Genomic DNA, 21,265 nt, shown 5'->3' on the forward strand with positions numbered 1-21,265 from the left:
AGCACAGTCACCTGATTTAAATTCTGTTAGGAATTTTGAAAATACATTAGGAAATGCATAAAGAGCAACCTCTATGGATAGTCTGTGGACAGCAGTGCAGAGTGCATGAGAAGCAATTCTTTTAGACTTCTTTTAAAAATTCTTCATGAAAGTATGTCAAGACAGGCTAGAGTAAGACCCGCAGAACACTGACTAGCCACTACTGTTCTGTCAGGATAGATTTTGGAAACTTCAGGAAAAATTTCACAATCTCCAGTCTCAATGAAAAATATGTTTGATACAGTAACATTAAAATACCTGACAGTATTTAGAAGACACACAGAAAGAAACTATATGGACAGTCAAACCAGTCAATTTTATTCTGGCAGTCTTTAACAATTCAATAACCACTGAATTAGTTGATTGCCTTAAAAAAAAATCAGTGCAAGTTGCAAACTAATAAATTAGGGTAATAAGCACAGAGGAAAATGCTGATATGGTAGTACAAAACCTGAAGCTAAGAGGACCTCTATGGATAAGTATGAAGCACTACACATATAAGACTGGCTCTCTCTATGCATAAACATTTGATGTATGGAAAAGAAGCAATTATCTGTGGGTGGGTGTGTGTATGGGGTGGATATATGCAATATATGACAAACATTTCACATCACTTGGTCCTTTAGATCTTTGGAAGTTTTGCAAGTCTGTGAACCACCACTTTCAAAAAACAAATTACAGACTTACTAACTCATTTTGTGTTAAATTTGAGAAAAAGAATGATTTAACAAAACTTTGTAAACTGTAATGTCATTGTGAACATAATGGTCAGTCTGACGCATGATAAATCCCCAATTTTAAAAAGATTAAGACTGATATCTGATTAAAGCAATGTTTAAAAATAAATGTTTAATGAGATTCTGGCATGTTAGCTTTATCCTATTAGTGGCCTGCTGCATAGTCAACCACATGGGTTATCCTATAGGAAAAATTTAGAAGGGAATTTTAAAATAGAAATTTAAAAAAGAAAACAGTAAAATTATTGTTCGCAAATCTTGGAAATATTTAGGCCTGGTTTACATTACACCACATTCCTTTTAAATACCTTCACTGCTTTTCTGGTTGGTATGCAAAAACATATTTAAACAAAACAAGATGGCAAATACCCATTCTCCAAGGCCTCTGTATTGAGCCACTGAGAGTAATATACAAGCTCTGGACCACGCATTGCTTTCCATCCCCCATGTTATATGTTTTTATCTCTTTTTATACATTTGAACAGGGCAATTTCATTTACCAGATAAAACTAAACTTGTAGCTAGTCCTCACATAGCTATCATATTTTGTTATTGACCAGAAGTATTTGATCAGAAATTTAAAAAACAAATGACCTCACGTCATATTATCTCTTTCACTTTTAGGGTGGCTTATTGCGTTGTGAAACATTATACATGTTTAATAAATGGCGACAGGTGTTTATCAGTTTCACAAGTGATTCTCAACATCCTTGCATCAACAGGTCTGGAAAGGTTTGTGCTGTTATTTCTGACAGTTTGTTTACCAGATCCAATTGTCCAGATGCTGCAGGCAGTAACAAGACTGCTGGAGAATAGAAGTGAGCTCGTCGTAAGTCTGCTCTTTCCAGTTTGGAAGGAGTCGTTCATTGTTGAGCACCTGTAGCTTGGGTGTCCCCTCCCGCAAGACCTGATACAGGCAAGGCCACCTGCTCTGGATTCGCAGCCTGGTCCGGCGGTCTAGAGTAATCCCCCGTACAATCTTTTTAGCCCGCAACTCTCTCAGCGCAGGCAGTTTGAGGCAAGAGAAGACTAGACCTCGGCTGAGGGAGACATCAAGGAACTCCAGGGACAGTGATTCAAGAGTGTATGAAATGCCCAAATTCCGAAGTGGCACTAGAACATTGAGAGTAAGGGACTTGAGGTTAGGCAAAGATTTAGTCAGTGTCTGCAAGGTGCTTGGGCTCACCCCTTTAAAGACCCAGAAGTACTTAAGTTCCAAAATGCGCAAGTGTTGAAACTGAGCTATTAAAGCTACTGACTTGTCAGACCAATCAAAGTGCAGCCGCATCTTGGTGATTCGAGGGCAGCTCTGGGCTAGTTTGGCTAAAAGGATCTGGAAATTATTAACTTGGTCCATTTTAGTGATGACATCCTGGTGTGAGCTAGAACCAGAATGGACTCGGAGGTCCAACGGCTCCAGCAGAGTGAAGGTCCAGTTCAAGTCTAAATGACTGAGATCCCTACAGTGGACATTCTCCAGCAGGTGAGAGAGGAGTTCTCCCCATTTATTGCACTGGTCCCCCAAATCAAAGCTTGCTTTAAGAGTAAGCAGACTAGCCCCACGAGATATTAGATGGTGAGTATAATGGTGAACCCATGCCTTCCAGCGCTCAAATTCTCTGTTGGAAACGAGTAGTCCCTCCTGTCCAAGACGGAAGACTCCACGGCGAGAATAGTCTGCAACTCTCCACAGTTTCCCAGAGCGCACCAGGCAGCTCCAGCTAGAGCACACAAGCGCTGAGTTACACTTGTCCACCTCACTCAGGAATGAAAGCACATGGAGCTGACACTCCACTGGCAGCAGGTTGAAGGGGAAGTAATCGTCATCACCTTTTGGCCGCCGTCTTGCGCTGACAGGAATGAGGGGTCTCTTCCTTGGAGGCATTATCATTGACAGGAACCTTTTATGGCGACCATACCTCTGTTGCACTCTTTCATTGAGCCATTTTCACCTGTCTACTCCTAAGACAGAAGAGATTGCACATTTCATGGTCATATTTCCAGTACAGACGTGTACAAATGCACAAGCAATTTGCTGAAGTCTGTCTTTAATTTAAGACACAACAATATTTTAAGTATAACTCTGACAGCTAGGTGCAAAACTAGCTAGCACATAAACATATCAACAAATGCTAACTAGTTATCTGGTTCTTAGTTTAGCATGCTGGCTTATTCTCGAAACATTCCATGATGCACTGAAGGCAACTATCAAGATTACTTGGTAAAAGTCGTTATACTGACAGCGAAATTAACACGTAATGTGTGGAACCAGCGTGCTGAATAGCTAGCTATGAAGATAAACAAACCAAGGCTAGCTAAACCCCGAGCGCTAAGCTATCTAAATAACCCATACACCTTTAACAAGATGTGCTCATCCTAGAGAAGGTCATTAAACACAAACACTACATTAAAATTGTCCCACCAGTCTAATTTACTTTTAATGAAGCCTTTAAATATTAGAAATGGACCAGAATAAAGACACTAAACTAGCTACCTGTGTGTCTCACTGTGTGAGGGGCTCTTGTTGCTGTTGCGAGTCTGATTACGTCATCAGCGTGACGCGCAGATCCGCCATAAAATGTGGTTTGTTTACTGCGGTTTATGTGTTTATCGATATTAATGGGAAAGTAGTGAAAGAGTAAACGTATTAATCGTATTAACCCGTATCTGATATGCCATGCCAGGCTTACACGTTCAAAGAACTGTTTTATATTCATATCATGTGGGGAAAAGCCGTAATTCCCACCTTCGGATTGGGAAACAACGTCGAGCTCCGAGTGGGAATTACAAACCCGGAAGTGAAGCAACAGCCCACATAATAATAATAATAATAATAATAATAATAATAATAATAATAATAATAATAATAATAATAACAATATATTTTTTTTAATCTATATTTCAAATGAAGTAAAATCTTGAAATATGAATTTTGGTTTGTATTTAATCTTGAATACTGAATTTCAGCTGATAAATTTCAACACTCACTTCAGGTGTATTAAAGATTAGTAATATATCATGCTAATTTTAACATAAACACATCTACTGTAGGGGGGTATGGTGGCTTATTAGTTAGCACTACAGGAAGGGGGTCCGATTCCCCCCTTCACCCTGCATGCATGGAGTTTGCATGTTCTCCCCATGCTTCAAGGGTTTCCTCCAGGTACTCCGGTTTCCTCCTCCAGTCCAATGGCTGTAGGCTAATTGGCATTTCCAAATTGTCCGTACTGTGCGAGTGTGTGTGTGCGATTGTGCCCTGTGATGGGTTGGCACCCCGTCCAGGGTGTCCCCCGCCTTGTGCCTCGAGTCCCCTAGGATAGGCTGCAGGTTTCCCTAGGTAGCCTGTACCCTAAACAGTAGAGAAAATGGATGGACATCTACTGTATATGCTACAGTCTTAAAAATAAACTGCACCTTCCCTAGTCACTGAGGTTTTACCCTCCAAATCAAAATGACCTTTTTTTTTTTTTTTGGGCCTTTTGACATCAGATAAATTGGGACAGTTTAACTTAGCAGCATTTATTTTCTGGCCTGATAAGTCAAAGTCTTAAAATACAATACATGGAGTGAGGAATAGTGAAAGGATATAATGGATACATGAGATGTTACACAGTTATGGTTAAATGGTGTTTTTTTTAACTAAACATCTTATGGTAGAATCAGAAATATAGAATGTTACTTAGGCCTACTACTTAATGTGCAGAGATTTTTACAATGTACATGACCAAAATGTCAACGATTGGTTATAAGCTGTTAATTTTCTATAACAGCAGCTCCAACAGTAATGTAACCAGCTGAAATTAAGTTCACGAGTTTATATTAATGCACTTGTTCTTTATCATTTCTATAGTAATAACTCATTTACAGGAACCTGTCATGTTTGGTGGACGCACTACATAATTTAAGGATAGTACAATGCATTCAGAAAGTATTCAGACCCCTTCACTTTTTGCACACTTTACTGTATTATAAAAATACAATAATAAAGTGACAAAGTAAAAACATATCTTAGAAATTTTATAGACAAATTTAATAATAATCAAAAACTGAAATACTGAAAGTATTCAGAATCCCCTGACTAATGTACTCAAAACTGAACTCAGATGCATCCTGTTTGGTTTGATTAACTTGAGATGTTTCTAAAACTGGACTGGAGTCTTCCTGTGGCAAATTCAATTGATTGGACCTAATTTAGAAAGGCACACACCTGTGTGTATAAGGTCCCACATTGAATGTCAGATCAAAAACCAAGTCGAAGGAAATCTCTGTAGACCTACACAATCAAATTGTGTTGAAACACAGATCTGGGCAAGGGTATAAAACATTCTCTAAAACCTTTAATATTACCAGGAGGACAGTGTCCTCCATCATTGTAAAATGGAAGAAGTTTGGAACCACCAGGATTCTTCCTAGAGCTGGCTGTCCAGTGAAACTCAGTAACTGGGCCAACCCAATGACCACTCTAGAAGAGCTTCATGATGGAAGAACCTGCTGGAAGGACAACCATCTGAGAATTACTCCACTAATCAGGCCTTTATGGTACGGTGGCTAGACAGAAGTCACCCTGAGTAAAGGGTGTGTGGTAGGCGCTTAAAGGGCCTCTTTGCTGTAACATCAAAATTAAGTATATTACGATGGGACTTTTTTCTGCTCCTTTTGAAGTCTCTCTTTCTCTGTCTACAGATGTAAAATTAAATCAGTTATTTAGATGAACTACAGGTGAACTCCAAAGCCCAGACTTGAACCCCATAGAACATCTATGGAGAGACCTGAAGATGGCAGTTCACAGACTCTCACCATCCAATCTGATTGAGCTTCAAAGGACTTGTTAGGAAGAATGGGAAAACCTGCCAAAATCCAGTCGTGCAATGCTTGTAAAGTCTTACCTAAAGATGGCTGCCAAAGATGCTTCTACAAAATAGTGAATAAAGGCTTTGAATATTTATATAAATGATAGATCTCAGGTTTTTATTGTTTATTGTTTTTATTGATAAATTTGCATTAATTTCTAAATATTTTGTATTCGTGTTGTCATTATTGGATATTGTGTGTAGACTGTTGGCCAAAAAGTAAATTTTAATCCATTTCAAATTAAACGATAACACAAAATACATAATACAATACAAAAATACATAAACATATGCCAGAACTGAAGGGGTTTGCTTTCCAAACCCACTGCAGCAGGCCTAAATGTCACTGATATGGTGAACCTTTCTATAAGGAGACGTTTATTTAAGAGTTATGGACAGTGTCAGGGCTTTGTAACAGTCAGCATGCTTTCTGACAGACAGAGGAGTTTGAGTTATCCGGTTTGACTGTAACATGACAAGCTGTTTTTGTTTGTTTGTTTGTTTGTTTTTTGTCTTATTAACTTCAGGAGAATGCAAATAACATATATGTAAGGTGAGGGAATAAATGTTTATAGCTGCTAGAAAGTAACTGATAACAGGAATTAACTTGTCTCTCAGATGTAACTATAAATGGTTAAAAAGCACACAACGTGTAAATTGTAATAGTTGTCGGATTTCTCTGGTAGAAGAGGAATGAAACACTTCGGGACCTGTTGTTTTTGGAAAATACTAACCTGACGTCGGGCTACATCACACTACCCCATCGGTGATGATTATAACCTGTCTTGTTTGTTTCTTTACTTAAGTTTAAACGCACTTAGGAGGAACATCCATCACCCTGATGTTTAGAGAATAGAAAATACTGCTTTTACTCCACTGCGAGATTAGTGTATAGCACAGTCTGCTGTGCCAGCAGCTCCAGCAGAAAGCGCACAGTCTGTGAACACCGGAGCTGAGGGAGCTGAAGAGCTGAGAGCTGAAGAGCAGCTCTGACAGGGAGAGGATGTTGTTGCTATGCACGCCGGCGAGCTGCGCACTCACACCAGTGGGCATTTAAAGGGAAATAACAACGCGCTCTTTGTACACATCCAAGTTTTCGCAGGATTTCATAGTATTTGCTAAACTGTCACTGTGGGCTTCTGTGAAAGGTCATTTGGACTCTCTGTGGATTTAGTAACAGCGAGCATCAGACTAGATGCCAGGAACAATAGGTTTGGGGTCTATTTTTTTCGGAGGAGGTTCTGTGTCCTATCTTTCCACTATAGCCAAACCCTGTCGCCATCTTGAATTTTAATGTAAATTATCTGGCAGTTTATGGTTGCTATATGGAATATTTTGTAAGACATTCCGCTCGTCTCGGGCACTTGTGACAGACATGTCTTAACATAGGAAAAAGAACAAAGTGAGTATTAAAGCACAGACTCGCTCTCATTTTCGAAAACATTCTTTATTGAACACTTTCCAGGTACGGTTTAGCCAACTGGGTAGGTAGCATGTGAGCTATCAGCTATGTTTGGCTAGCTAGCAGTCTTGCACTTAGCGGCTCAGTTAGCCAGTAGCTTAGCATTTAGCAATTTGTAGGCCCGGGTTCTGCCGCTCGCTTAACTATTTGGCTATCTTTCGACAAAGCGTGGCAAAAAAGAGACATTTAGCAGTTTTCCACTGGTCTTGTTAGCGAGTGTTGTTATAATGGTGGCTGGTGCTGTTAGTATGATTTTAGTGTCTTTTAGCTACCTAGCTAGCGAGCTAAATGCCAGCTGGACAAAGTGTCAGTTGCCCAATGGTTACTTATTTAGAAACCCTAACTAGCGGTTGGCTAACACCCCGCTCTTGGGTCAGCTTTCAAGCTAGAGGAGTATTCTAGCAACGTCGCTTTACTTACACTAGCCGGATGGCAAGCTAGTTAAAACTAGCCGTCTCTATGCTAAACAGAGCTTATCACGTTAGCAAAGCTAGCAAAAACACACGCTAGCGCTCGCTTATATTTAATATAATAGATGAATAGTCCATGCAATAGATTGCTTGTTATTGCTTTGGCTTTGCAAGTTTTAGTTGATTTGGGTCCACCGCCCTTTTGCGTTGTTTGGATAGTTAAATGGACAGCAGCATTAGCCTGTTAGCTTGGTAGCGTAATGTAGGTAGTGGATACAGAAACGGCTATTCAGTCACGACGCGTTATTCATGATAATTATAGAAAAGTGTATCAAACGTCATCGGCGAGCACGCGAAAGCTCCTAACGCGGAAATGTTGTGGAAACCTGACATTGTTTTAAGCAGCGACTTTCAATTTTCTTAGCAACCGGTGGGCGGCAGTCTACACTTATTAATAGTTACTAAGCAACTGGACAGCTTATCAACTGTTAACACTGTACTGATGGTTTGGAACCTACCTGTCAGGTTTGCTGTTGTTTAAAAGTACATTAAGCTTTTTAAAGCTTTTTTTAAAGCATAAAGTAACACTGCAGAGATTACCCAGACCCTGTTTAGTCTTTAAATGTGCTATAGTAGTATCAAAGTACATGTCTCTCACAGTCATGCAACTCCAATCAACTCCTCCTCCAATCAACTCCAGCACACTGATTATCATCTTCTTTAATGTGCTATTTCACACACTGACTGTTTTAATTTCGTCTGTTATCCTATTTGCAATAAATTCCTCATATGTTTTTTAACAGGTGGAAGCAGGATTGAAAATTAAGCTCTGCACCATATATCCTAATTGCCCTGTAAGCGGGAAATAAAACCGCTCCTCGCATGTTGCTGATGATTTCTCATAAGTACATAGAAGCTAAATGAGCCTTCACCAGAAAGCCTGCTGGTATGAAGTAGATGGGAGAATCCAAGAACATGGTGCTGAATGGAAGGAGACATGGCAGTAGGTTCTCCAGCAATCAGCCCGTTGGGAAGACCAGGCTGCAGAATGGCCAGAGGGCCCACCTGCGCCAGAGCAAAAGCTCCCCTAGTGGCAGAAGATGCAGCCGGCGTAAGTGCTCCAGTACAGAAAAAAAAAGAAAAAGAATGCCTAAACTATTCCTTAGACTGCCGGATCATAGTAACTGTTTTCAGCTTTTATTAAATTATGCTTCATTGTTTGTTAGGTGTCAGTGGTGCAGCCCCAGAGCCAGAGAGGCGCCATGTGCCCTCATCAGGGATGACGGCTAAGGAGCTGTGTGAATATGACGACTTGTCCACCAGCCTGATTCTGGACTCTTACTTGGGTTTTCAGACTCACAAGATGAATACGAGGTTTGTATTTCTTAAATTTACCTCTGGCACATCAGAGCTGTCATATCACTTAAAACTTCTGGTTAGGCTTCAGATAAGACAGTACATGTGCATAACTTCAGTATGATTCACCTTCTTAGATTTCGCCCAATCAAAGGTCGACAGTCGGAGCTTAGAGAAGTGATTGAAAGCTTCAAGAAGAATGACAACCTGGAAAAAGCTTTCCAGGCTTTGACCTCTGCAGACTGGAGAAGACATCACTTTCTCAATAAGACAAAGGCCCAGGAGAAGCTGTTCAAAGCACATGTAAATGTTTCACAATAAATGAACAATAAAAATGTGGACACAATAATGCCAGGGTTATACTTGACATGTGACTAAAGGTGCGTCTGCAGTTTCAGCGGTTACCGGAGATGTTAAAGAAATGTTGTCATGAGCTGCAGCTCTGAGCAAAATTACAAGTTTACTAATATAAATATTATTTACTAATCTTGATCGAGAAGATTAGTACCCGAAGCAGGCTCGGGAGGTTTGAACTGTAATAGAGAATTCAGTTAGATCAGTTAATACTGAAAAGCTGTCTAGAATAGTATGGTGGTACTACACCAGTTCATCATGTTAATTTTTTGGACATGCACAGTTGATAGGCTGAATGAACATATCATACATGGGAGAGCCATCTTGCCTACTTGTACTCAAGCAAGTATAAACCTGGCCTATTCCTTCCCAGAGACGGTCATAAATTAAAACAGCACAATTTTTTCTGTGCAGGTCTTTGTTTACTTGCGTATGTTTGCAGCAGACAGTGGGTTTGAGATTCTTCCATGCAATCGCTATTCCTCTGAGCAAAATGGAGCCAAAATTGTAGCAACAAAAGACTGGTAAGCTGGATGGCATCTGATCATTCACGCTGTCTTTATATTGCAAAATTATAGCAAGTGTTCCTCATTTTTGTTCTTGTACTTAAGGAAAAGGAACGATGAAATTGAACACCTTGTGGGTTGCATTGCTGAGCTGTCTGCTAATGAAGAGAAGATGTTGTTACGCCATGGAGAGAATGACTTCAGTGTCATGTACTCTACGCGTAAGAACTGTGCTCAGCTTTGGCTGGGACCCGCTGCTTTTATTAATCATGGTATGTATCCTGCATTTTCTGTGCCTCAAAAACGAAAGAGAACAAAACATTTAATGGTGTATTTTTAACATGTATACTTTCAGAGTACCAAATCTAAATTATATGGTGAACTTATGTTCCTGTATCAGCTTCCCTTTGTTGGTCCTGAGCGACATTCCTTTTTATCGGACTCTGCCATCTTATGTCATCTGTGTGTGCCTCTGACTAGTTGAAATTCCCCTTTAGACCAGGGGTCTTCAATCATATCGAGAAAGCGGCAGTGGGGCAGCAGGCTTTTGTTACAGCCAACTTGGAGGCACACTTGATAGCTGGTTGGAGACCAAGATGAACTGATTAAATAAGTGAAATCAGGTTTATCACACTAGCTCTTTCCAAATAAGATTGAAGACCCCTGCTTTAGACCCTTGTTACAAATTGACCCATTGGCCATATGTAGGTGCATTTCACTGTTTTTCCCAAATGAACACTCATATCAGTTTCCCACTGGACGTTCCAGCATAGCGCAGATTGCCAAGCTAGCTGTGATCCTGCAATTGACACTATTTCCACCTCCAAGTCAACCATACTGCGAATAAAAACTGTACTGGATTTAGTTACCCTTCTTGCCCAGGTATCATGCGAGTCGAGCCCGGACATATGAGTGGAGCTAAAAATAGTGCAGACAATCAATTGGTCAAGTCTTCACAGAGTTGGCCTTCCTGGAATGAACTCTACTAGCAGAAACACACTTTACGAAACCCATCTTATGGTAGATTAAAGAGGTGTGTCAGATTTGTTTGTTTTGTACTGATTAATGTTTTATTATCTCTATTTCGTTCAGCATTATCATGCATTTACCTTTTCTGTGAGCCCAGTAAAATCAGCCATCTTCTTTTTAGGCTGAATCATAAATGCCTTTCTATGCATTTTTTTTTTTGTGTGTGTGTTCTTCAGAGAGTACAACATAATGGAGCTGTTCACCCTACCTAGTACCCTATATGCATAGTGTAGTACACCATTTGATATTCAGCCACAGAAAGACCATATTTGCTTGTTTTTGTTGCATTTTAAGGTTGTATATTAAAGTTAGCATTCAGCATTTAGTTAGTATAGGTAAATCATGTTAACTAGCCCAGAGTTACTCAACAGCTATTCTCTCTGAAAACCAACCAGTACATTCTGAACAAAATGTTCAAATTGTCAGGAGTGGTAGGATACTGATGACATCACATGGCAGTGTTTGATTAAATGGAGTGTTGTTCCAGGCATATTTCATACTTGAATAAATTACATTCATCTACGTTATGTATAACATCAGGGCAAGACAATAACTCTCAGTGCAGGGCTATTGGCAAAATGAATTTTGCTTTAGTAGGCAAGAAGGCAAAGAGGAAGGGCCAGTGGAGAATCAGCAGAAGGAGCAAATGCAGCAGCAAAGAGAGGAGATAGAGGAGGAGGAGAGAAAGAAGAGCAGGTAAATGCAAGGGCAGAAGCTAATGAGGATTAAATGGACAACATGAAATGCACAGGCAGGGGTTTTAAGCTCCAATACAATATCCTCTCCCCTGCCTCCAGCATTCAGATTCAGTTCCTTGTTAAACGGCTCCTTCTGGATCAGATGGCTCAGTGTTGGGGCAGGGAAAGGATCCGAGTTCTAAACCCTTTAATGAATTGAGAATTGGACAAAATTATGAATGTAACATGATGTATACCTGCCATTTAGTATTAGATAGGTGTACCTAATAAATTGACATGGTGCGCTATATACAGTACTGATTTCTGAGAAGCATTTGATTCCTTTGATTTGTGCTACACTGAATGGTTTCAGGTGATAACAAATGGGACAGCATAGCATTTTTCAAATAACTATTGAATTTATTTAATAAACAAAGTTTCCCAACACCTATATCACACATGTGAAAGCATAAGTTCGCTGCAACCAGAGGACAGGGCTAGTTATGCTCTCATGGACTTTGTGCCATGGATGGTTGTTTCACCTTCAGAATTCCAGCTCGTAATTCCCTTACAGTAGGGTGAAAACGTAGAGATGTATACTACTCATGAGCCCAGAAAGCACAATTTTACCCTATTGGTGCCATCGGCAGTAAGCGCCAAGCAGGGCTGGGCTGTACGACAGTGTAATATCAATACTGTGATAAATGATGTCACAATACATGTTTCTTCTTCTTCTCCTAATGATTTTTTTTTTCTCAGTGTTAAATATTTTTTAATTAATACAATATTTTTTTAAATACAAAAAATAAAAAGAAATTTATAGTAACATAAAATATTTAAATAAAATAGTATCATTATTATTTTGTGAGCAAATCTATATGGACATCTTTACTCAAGCGCCATCCACAGGGTATGGCATAGCGTTTGCAAGATCCCTTTTATCCTGTATAAATCTCCCACTTTGGCAACCACCAAACCACCCCCAGACCATCATCTTTCCTCTACCGTGCTTGACAGGTGGTGTAAACACTCCTCCAGCATCTTTTCATTTTTTTCTGCATTTCACAAATGTTCTTCTTTATGTTCCAAAGACCTCAAATTTAGATTTGTCTGTCCATATTTTTTCCAGTCTTCCTCTGTCCAATGTCTCTGTTCTTTGGCCCGTCTTAATCTCTTACCTTTATTGGCCAGTCTCAGATATGGCTTTTTCTTTGCAACTCTGCCTAGAAGGCCAGCATCCAGGAGTCGCCTCTTGACTGTTGACGTTGAGACTGGTGTTTTGCGGGTACCATTCAATGAAGCTGCCGGTTGAGGACCTGTGAGATGTCTGTTTCTCAGCCTAGAGACTCTGATGTACTTGTCCTCTTGCTCAGTTCTGCACCGGGCCCTTCCACTTCTCTTTCTATCCCGGTTAGAGCCAGTTTGTGCTGCTGTTTGAAGAGATTAATACACACTTTTGTATGAAATCTTCAGTTTCTTGGCAATTTGTAGCATGGAATAGCCTTCCTTTCTTAGAGCACGAATAGACTGATGAGTTTCAGAAGACAGCTGTTTTTTCTGGTCATTTTGAGTCTATAATAGAACCCACAAATGCTGATGCTCCAGATACTCAACTAGCCTAAAGAAGGCCACTTTTATTGCTTCTTTAATCAGTACTACAGTTTTTAGCTGTGCTAACATCATTAGAAAGCCCTTTTGCAATTATCAGTTGGCCTTTTAACATGATAAACCTGGATTAGCTAATACAATGTGATGTTGGAACACAGGAGTGATGGTTGCTTTTTACGCTTATGTAGATATTCCATTACAAATCAGCAGTTTCCAGGTGTAATGGTGTAATGGTCGTTTACAACATTAACAATGTCTAGACTGTATTGTTGATCAATTTAATGTTATTTTACTTGGAAAAAAATATGCTTTTCTTTTAAAACCAAGGGAAATTCTAAATGACCGGATTTCTTTTGACTGATAGTGTATGACGGGTAATACCGATGTAGGTGGACTTTCCTGAGTATGAATGTGGTGAATCAGTGAAAAAAGTAAAGATAAAATAAGACTGTTGGCAGAGGCTTTAAAAATATGGCTACTCAGGTTCACCTTGTGTAATATTACTTTTTGTAATATTACACAAGAAATGAAATCATGTATTGTCATTCATTAATGATCAATACATAAAAAGCATTACATGTAACCATAATATATTATTGACACCTACATTACTTTTATGATACATATTATTTGCTCACATACTTTTATTCCCTGCATTTCACTATACAGAAGCACACCAGCCAGCCTCCCCTCCATCACTACTCCAAAAAAACATAATCACTAAGTGGAATAAAGTTGGCTGTCAAGTAAATTAAGACACATTTTTGTCTTTTCTGTTACAGATTGCCGGCCAAATTGCAAGGTTAGTATAAACTGGTCATGACCATCAATGGATCATTGCTTCTGTTGAAGATTAATTTGCTGCATGGACAAAAAAATAATAATAATAAAACAGCTGATGGGAAGGTTTTTTACAGTTTGTATCCACAGGTCGAGACACTGCGTGTGTCAAGGTCCTGCGGGACATTGAACCAGGGGAGGAGATCTCATGTTACTATGGAGATGGCTTCTTTGGAGAAAACAATGAATTCTGTGAATGCTATACTTGTGAAAGGTATCCTGAAGTAACATTCTAAAGTCATTTTGTAACAAAGAATTAAATTTTGTTTCACTAGCAGAAACCTTAGGTTTATATGCAAAGGAATTGTCTATACCCTTGACACATCATTAATATGATTTCAGGCGAGGCACTGGTGCTTTTAAGTCAAAAGCAGGACTGCCTGTCGAGGTCCCAGTCATCAATAGCAAGTATGGCCTGAGGGAGACTGACAAGAGGCTCAACAGACTGAAGAAGCTGGAAGAGGGCAGTAAGAAATCAGACAGCCAGTCTGTCGCCTCTACTGAAGCAGAGTCTCAGGAACCAACCAGTGGACAGACATGTAAGAGCATGATGAGACTGGCCTTTAATGACATTAGTATGTGTGGGTATTTTTTTTGGTTTGGAGAAAGTGAAGCTTATGATAACGCTTTGGAGTTGGATTAATTTTTCATGTTCATGTTCTCATTAGCATTACGGAAGAGGATGTCGCAACCCTGTCTCAAAGTGCACTGCAAAGGCAGAGCCGTGACAAGGCAAACTCGGCCAAGCACTCATACCTCTACCTCACCCCCTAAACGAAGTCAAACAACCAACTCAAGTTTACCAAAGAGACTTAAATCAAAGCCTACACAGCCTTTGTCTAAAGGAAGGAGACGGCGTCAAACAGGAGGACTGAAAACGCCCACCAGAGCGAGTGTAGGGAGCTTGAGCCTCAAGCAGTCTTGCAAAAGAGAGGCGGACAGTCGAGGACTCCCTCAGTTCTCTGGCTGCAGGGGTGGAATTAAGCCTGCTGCAGATCACGAAAACAATCAGAACTCCCCAAAGGGTGCTTCAGCCTGCAAGGGCAGCATGTCTTGTCCATACAGAACTCGCAGGTCCAGCAGGACCTCTCTCGGTGCTCTTGAGCGTGATGGCGGCAAGCGTGGCCCAAAGCCAAGTAGCACAAGCAAGGTTGCGGTTAGCACGGCCCTCAAAATGGAGCCTGACGACTTTGTTCCCACAATGCCTGGCCATCAGATTAACATCCCCAGCCTCGAGGCCAGCTGTCCCAAGAAAGGGACATGCCCAAGACGGAGGAGGACGATAAAACAGGAGGAAACAGGCACCTACATGGACGATCTTCTTCAGGAGGGTGTGCCTGACCTGCGACATGCAGCACACGCTGCTGACGTGGCGGATTGTGCCAAGGTGCCACTTGCCCTGCCAGAGCGGCGTTACGAAGGCTTGGCGGAGAGTTCCAAGGTGTCACGTCGCATGAAGGGGGGCAAGAAAAAGCGGCGCATCACACGCTACGATGCACAGCTGATTTTAGAGAACAACACAGGCATCCCCAAGCTGACACTGCGGCGGCGGCATGACAGCAGCAGCAGCAAGAAGAAAGAGCATCGAGATGCCAAGGCTGTAAGACGCTCATCGAAGATCAGCATCAAGTTCAGCAAAGAGCGGGAAAGTGAGCGTGCTGGCCTGTATGTGGCCAAGCTGAACAACGGCTTTGGTCATGGACCTCACGGGAGCTCCACCAAGCTGAAGATCCAGCTAAAGCGCGAGGAGGACGTGACCTTCACAGGTTTAGTCAAGAGGGAGGAGGGTGAAGTTCTGGAGAGAGAGGTAGGAGTTCAGATGGGTCGGAACATCAAGGAGGACTCGCTGACTTCGGAAGATGAGGAGGACTACTTTGACAATGAGGATGACTTCATCCCTCTTCCACCAGCAAAACGTCTGCGGCTCATCGTGGGCAAAGATTCCATAGATATTGACATCTCCTCAAGAAGGAGAGAGGACCAGTCACTCAGACTTAATGCCTAAGCTATGTAAATAACCCTCAGTCCTACCAGTTATGTGTTCATTTTGAATGAGTTAATTTAAATGTGGAGTAAGAATGGCAAATGTACAGTGAAATCAACACAAGATATCTTTCTCTACATTTTAATGGTGGCACTTCTTTATTGTTTATTCTTCATGACTATAAATATTGTAGAAACTGTACAGATGTGTATGAATTCTATTTGTCAATTTAACGTGCAGATGTTAATCAGTGTTTTGTCCAGCTTTGCAGTTTTATTCCATTAGAGGGATAGTTCAATCAACACTAAAAAGCTAACAGGGTGATGAAAACCCATAGCTGGGGTGGTCTGATTTTCATTTCTAACTTGCCCTGCAGACCTTCAATCATAATTGGGCATTTTAGCATGTTTTGGTGGAACTATTCCTTTCACATCTCAGTCTGGTGAGAGGTAAAAGGGCTGGAAACTGTTCATCTATTTTCAGAAACACAATGCATGCGTTCACCTCCGAAGCTAGCTATCAGTTTTTGAGTTAAAACAGCAGCAGTATGCAGGGTCTTGTTTGACTCAATGTGTCTAAAGGGAATATTAAAGAAGTCAAATTGGTAAACTGGTTAAAAAAAAAAAAAGAAAGAAGGAAAAATCTCCCTACTGGACTCGTGTTTGAATGTTTGCATCATGTTATTTTGTCTACCCAAAGGCCATGGTGCTCGCTGTTGTGGCCTGTGATCCATCTTACATGCTGTGTGACTTGAAATCCCATAGGAAATGTTTTAAAACAAAAGCCAATAGAAATTGGGCCATGCTTAAAAAAAAAAAAAAAAAAAAACGTCATTAGTGATCTATTCACAAATTATATCATTATTATTTAAAATGATTTGACCTTATGGTTCTCTGTTTTGCCAAGAAGGTAATTATTTAAAGCATTTATTCCTTTATTTTGTTTCTCAATGTATGAGTAGGCAGCTGACATTTAACTTGTTTCTATGTTTTTTATTGTCTGCTACCCCTAATGCTGTCTATAAGCTAAGACAGCTTGTCAGACTCTAGTTTTCATACGGATCACAACAATTCCCCGAGTTGTTTCTCTTTAAAATATGGACATAACAATGTGTGATGTATACATGCACTTTGGGGAGGGAGGGGGCTTGCTCACTGTATATACTGGAACCTGTTTTTATTTAACTCTTTTGAGTACTTGAAAATATTAAAGTCATTTTTGAGATGTCTGGCTGCTGCTTCGTGTGTCCTAGTTGTCAGCATTAGTAACCATCTGCCTGACCGGTAGATAAAGCATTTTGGTACTTTAACTCAAGTCTTCTGATGCATGACAGTGAGGTATTTAGTAGCATGCTGTGTAGTTTGCAGCAGTACCACTGATTTTTGAAAGGGGTCTTATTTAGGTTAAAGCTTAATAAAGATGCCTGCACTGTAATTATATGCCCTTTTGATCTGTTTTGAAATGAGTTAATGAGTAATGGATATGATAACTGAAATAGAAACACTAAAAAAAAAAAAAATCAGCCCGGCTAAATGAATAACACTGACCCCATAGCATACACTCACTGGCCATTCATGGCTTATTCATGCAGTTATCCAATGAGCCAGTCATTTTGGTAGCAGTGGAATGCATAAACTCATGCCGATACAGGACGAGACTTTCAGTTGCTATTCACATCAGATATCAGATTGGGGAAAAAATGTGATCACAGTGACATTGACCGTGGCATGGTTGTTGGCGCCAGGCAGGCTGGTTTGTGTATTTCAGAAACTGCTGATCTCCTGGGATTGCACAATAGTCTCCAGAGTTTACACAGAATAAAGTGGAAAAGCAAAAAACATCCGGTGAGCAGCAGTTCTGAGGGCCAAAATGTGGTGTTGTTGAGAGATGTCGGAGAAGAATGACCAGACTGGTTTGAGTGACAGGAAGTCTAAAGTAAGTCAAACACCACTGTTTACAACCACAGTGAGCAGAAAACCATCTTAGAAAGGACAAAACGTCAAACCTTGAGTCAGATGGGCTACAACAGAAGAAAACCACATAGGGTTCCACTCCTGTCAGCCAAGAACAAAAATCTGAGGAGATCATGGGCACAGACTCACTGAAAGTGGACATTGGAAGACTGGAAAAAGACCAGGTGATTTTTTTTCTCATCAGCTGTCCAGTTTCTGTGAGTCTTTTGTGGTTTCTGATCTACCAGGTCTACCTCAAGGTTCGATGTTTTGTGCATGCTGAGATGCTTTTCTGCCCACCAAGGTGGTAAAGAGTGATTATATGAGTTACTACATCCTTCCTGGCAGCTCGAACCAATCTGGCCATTTTCCTCTTATTTCTCTTATTTTCGTTTCCACCCACAGAACTCACTCCCTCAATATTTTTTGTTTTTCACACCCTTCCATGTAAACTCTAGAGATGGTTGTGTGTGAAGATCCCTGGAGATCATCAGTTTCTGAAATACTCAAACCAGCCCATCTGATACCAACATCCATGCCACGATCAAAGTCACAGAGATCACACTTTTTCCCCGTTCTGTTTGATGTGAACATTAACTGTAGTTCTTGACCTGTATCTTCATGTTTTGCGTTGTGCTGCTGCCACATGATTGGCTGATTAGATAACTGCATGAATGTACAGGTGTTCCTAATAAAGTGGACAATGATTGAATATTTAATTCATCAGTTATATAGCTACTTCTCATTGGTTGGAAACAAAATTACTTGACCAAGTTACTGCCCAGCAGGAACAAACTGTCTTGAAGCTTCTTTTGATTAGCTATTATTTATTTGTGGAGGTGTCTTGGATGCAGGTTAAAATTAGTTATGGTGGTTGGTAGTGTAGCTTCACCTATCTTGAAAGAAACCATTTCACATACAAAAATAGTTTTTTTCTTAGGTAAAGGAGCAGATCTAGACGGTTCACAGGCATAGAGTGTTGTGGTGAACTGGGATGTTTGGATGCTGTCGCCCCCGCCCACCCTCACGCGTTCACCCAGGTTTGTGACGGTGGAGTGGCTGGCCGCTTGATGTCCCAGGGTGTCTGTGTTACCTTCTGGTTACACAAAGTACAGTGCCCTTAACCATTAGGTGGCAATTAGCATACCTAACAATCTCTCTCTCTTTCTTTCTCGCTCTCGGGCTACACATGCTACTACTGAGATACTAGTGATCCTGACCCCTTCTGCTCTCCGGACCTGCCTGATCCATCCTGATTCCCTACTTCTGGTTGGAGTTCTCATCACTTGAAAACCACTCACTGCTGCTGAAGATTTCTCCACACACAGACAGCCTAACGATACATGAGGTTACTGTGGATGGTGCCACTTAAAGACCATGAAGATGGCTTTGGACTGCAATTGATACAAACAGATTTACTACGATGGTTTAGGATCATAATTGCTTTGATAGCTTTAGGATTGCAATTCCCAGGAACATTTTTGCCCTCAAGTCTCCATCAATGAACAGTAATGAATTTCCTGTTTACACAATTACACTTTTTGACCATGTATTGCACGGTTATAGAAGGGATTTATTTATAATCGCACTATCCGTTATCACCCAGATGAGGATGAGTTTCCTTTTGAGTCTGGTTCCCCTCAAGGTTTCTTCCTCATGTCATCTCAGGGAGCTTTTCCTTTCCACCATCGCCTCTGGCTTGCTCATTAGGGATAAACTTCTAAGTTAAAACTTATATCCTGAATTTATTTATTTCTGTAAAGCTGCTTTGTGACAAAGGCCATTGATAAAAGTGCCCTTCAAATAAAACTGAATTAAAAAAAAAAAAAAAAAACTAATTTTCTTCACTTTTGCCCATTTTTATCTTGTCCTTTTAAACTCCTAGGTTTACATGCACATCAAATTTCGTTTAAGGTCTATATTCAGGTTGCAGCCATAATCCGAATACGATGTTTATATGCGTAAAGGCATTGGATTATTCCTGTATACATGGCTGTTGTAAGCATGCTGATCTACTCATGCACTTTTGCTTTCCTGCTGGTATTTCCAGATTCAAGATGCTGCCATTGGTTATAGAGTATGCTCAGTTATTAGTTTTATTGCTACTTTTTCACACTAATTTAATTAGGACTGTAACACTTTTCACCATCTAAAATGCCTGACAACACTGCTTTGAAATGGAAAGGGTCGGGTAAGTATCTGTTAAACTGTTAGCACCCACAATTCCTTGCAGGCTGAGCGTGCACATATATCTCCTTTCAGTGGAGTTTCTGAGTAAGGTGTTTACATGCAAAAATTTCTGATTAAAACAGGCGTATTCCTGGGATGGGAATCAGAATTTGGAGAATCAGAATATTGTCCAATATTAATTGGAATCAGGCAATCAGACTGCAGCGTTTACGTGACTCAGTTCTAATCATAATATTGTCTTAATCCGAATCGGGCAACTGGATTGCAGCGTTTACATGACTCAATACTAATCAGAATATTGTCTTAATCTGAATCAGGCAATCAGACTGCAGCGTTTACGTGACTCAATACTAATCAGAATATTGTCTTAATCTGAATCGGGTAACTGGATTGCAGCGTTTACGTGACTCAATACTAATCAGAATATTGTCTTAATCTGAATCGGGCAATTGGATTGCAATGTTTACATGACTGAATGCTAATCAGAATACTGCCAAACTCAGATTAATATAGGAATACTGATGTGCATGTAAATGTAGTCACTGTGCAGAAAGTTGTATTTTTGAAGATTCCATGTCCTATGGCACATGTGTCAAACACAAGGCCAAACAGCCTCGTTTCACTGGCCAGCGTGAAGTAGGATAAACAGTAGTGAGAGGGCCTACAGCAGGCTGCAGCACTGCTCAACACTTTCACACTGTCCAGCCCTCACAGCAGATCCGTAGCGTAGCAACCGCCACTGTGCAGCGCGCGCTCACACACCTGCCGCTGCCTTCCCCCCGCTTTTCACACATCCGGGGCGGAGCTACCGTAAACCGCACTCCGTTTTTTATGTTAATTTTGTTCCAAAAGTTTCAGATAAAATAATAAAATCCACGAGCAAAATATGAATGATCAAAATCTAAAAAAAAAAAGGTTTGCAAATACAAGAAATAAGAATCAAATCAGAAGATTACTTCTGATTCACACACTCATTTTGCTTTCATTTTTCTATTCATTTTTTTTTCTTCTGCAATCACTCCTTTGCTTCTGACTTTTACACATTTTTTACATTTTGGTCAGCTGTTTGCTCAACGGTGCTCTGAAAGTTAGCCACGCCCACTCCATTAAAGGTGGTCGGTGCCTTTGATATGGCGGAGTGAAGGGATCTCGGCAGCAGGGAAACTGTATTGTAATTGCATTAAAAGGCTGATAAAATAATATGAGTACCCACTGAATTGTTTGGAGATGCATTCACACATATTTCTTTATCGTACAAGTGACTTCATTCC

The 21,265-nt window shown here is 40.4% G+C and overlaps 2 protein-coding genes across 6 annotated transcripts; one reads left to right on the plus strand and one right to left on the minus strand.

Moving 5' to 3' along the window:
* Nucleotides 1–336: 336 nt before the first annotated feature.
* si:dkey-12e7.1 (uncharacterized protein LOC557553 homolog) lies at nucleotides 337–3,413 on the minus strand. Of its 4 annotated transcripts, none has more exons than XM_026927018.3 (2): nucleotides 3,271–3,413; nucleotides 337–2,738 (listed from the first exon to the last, which is right to left on the minus strand). In XM_026927018.3, exon 2 carries the CDS (start codon nucleotides 2,665–2,667, stop codon nucleotides 1,537–1,539), a length of 1,131 nt encoding a protein of 376 aa, XP_026782819.1. In that variant the 5' UTR covers nucleotides 2,668–2,738; nucleotides 3,271–3,413; the 3' UTR covers nucleotides 337–1,536. The 4 variants fall into 4 exon arrangements, with proteins under 4 accessions (XP_026782819.1, XP_034160854.1, XP_034160856.1 ...); XM_034304963.2 differs by lacking the exon at nucleotides 3,271–3,413 and adding an exon at nucleotides 3,199–3,263; XM_034304965.2 differs by lacking the exon at nucleotides 3,271–3,413 and adding an exon at nucleotides 3,212–3,249.
* Nucleotides 3,414–6,568: 3,155 nt separating this feature from the next.
* On the plus strand, nucleotides 6,569–17,076 carry kmt5b (lysine methyltransferase 5B). Of its 2 annotated transcripts, none has more exons than XM_026927226.3 (10): nucleotides 6,569–6,837; nucleotides 8,302–8,609; nucleotides 8,725–8,872; nucleotides 8,992–9,157; nucleotides 9,623–9,732; nucleotides 9,820–9,986; nucleotides 13,811–13,830; nucleotides 13,946–14,082; nucleotides 14,211–14,407; nucleotides 14,537–17,076. In XM_026927226.3, exons 2-10 carry the CDS (start codon nucleotides 8,456–8,458, stop codon nucleotides 15,871–15,873), a joined length of 2,436 nt encoding a protein of 811 aa, XP_026783027.1. In that variant the 5' UTR covers nucleotides 6,569–6,837; nucleotides 8,302–8,455; the 3' UTR covers nucleotides 15,874–17,076. The 2 variants fall into 2 exon arrangements, with proteins under 2 accessions (XP_026783027.1, XP_026783026.1); XM_026927225.3 differs by having other exon boundaries at nucleotides 6,570–7,028.
* The last annotated feature ends 4,189 nt before the right edge of the window (nucleotides 17,077–21,265 follow it).

Source organism: Pangasianodon hypophthalmus, chromosome 6 (genome assembly GCF_027358585.1).
Source record: "Pangasianodon hypophthalmus isolate fPanHyp1 chromosome 6, fPanHyp1.pri, whole genome shotgun sequence".
Lineage (NCBI taxonomy): Eukaryota > Metazoa > Chordata > Actinopteri > Siluriformes > Pangasiidae > Pangasianodon > Pangasianodon hypophthalmus.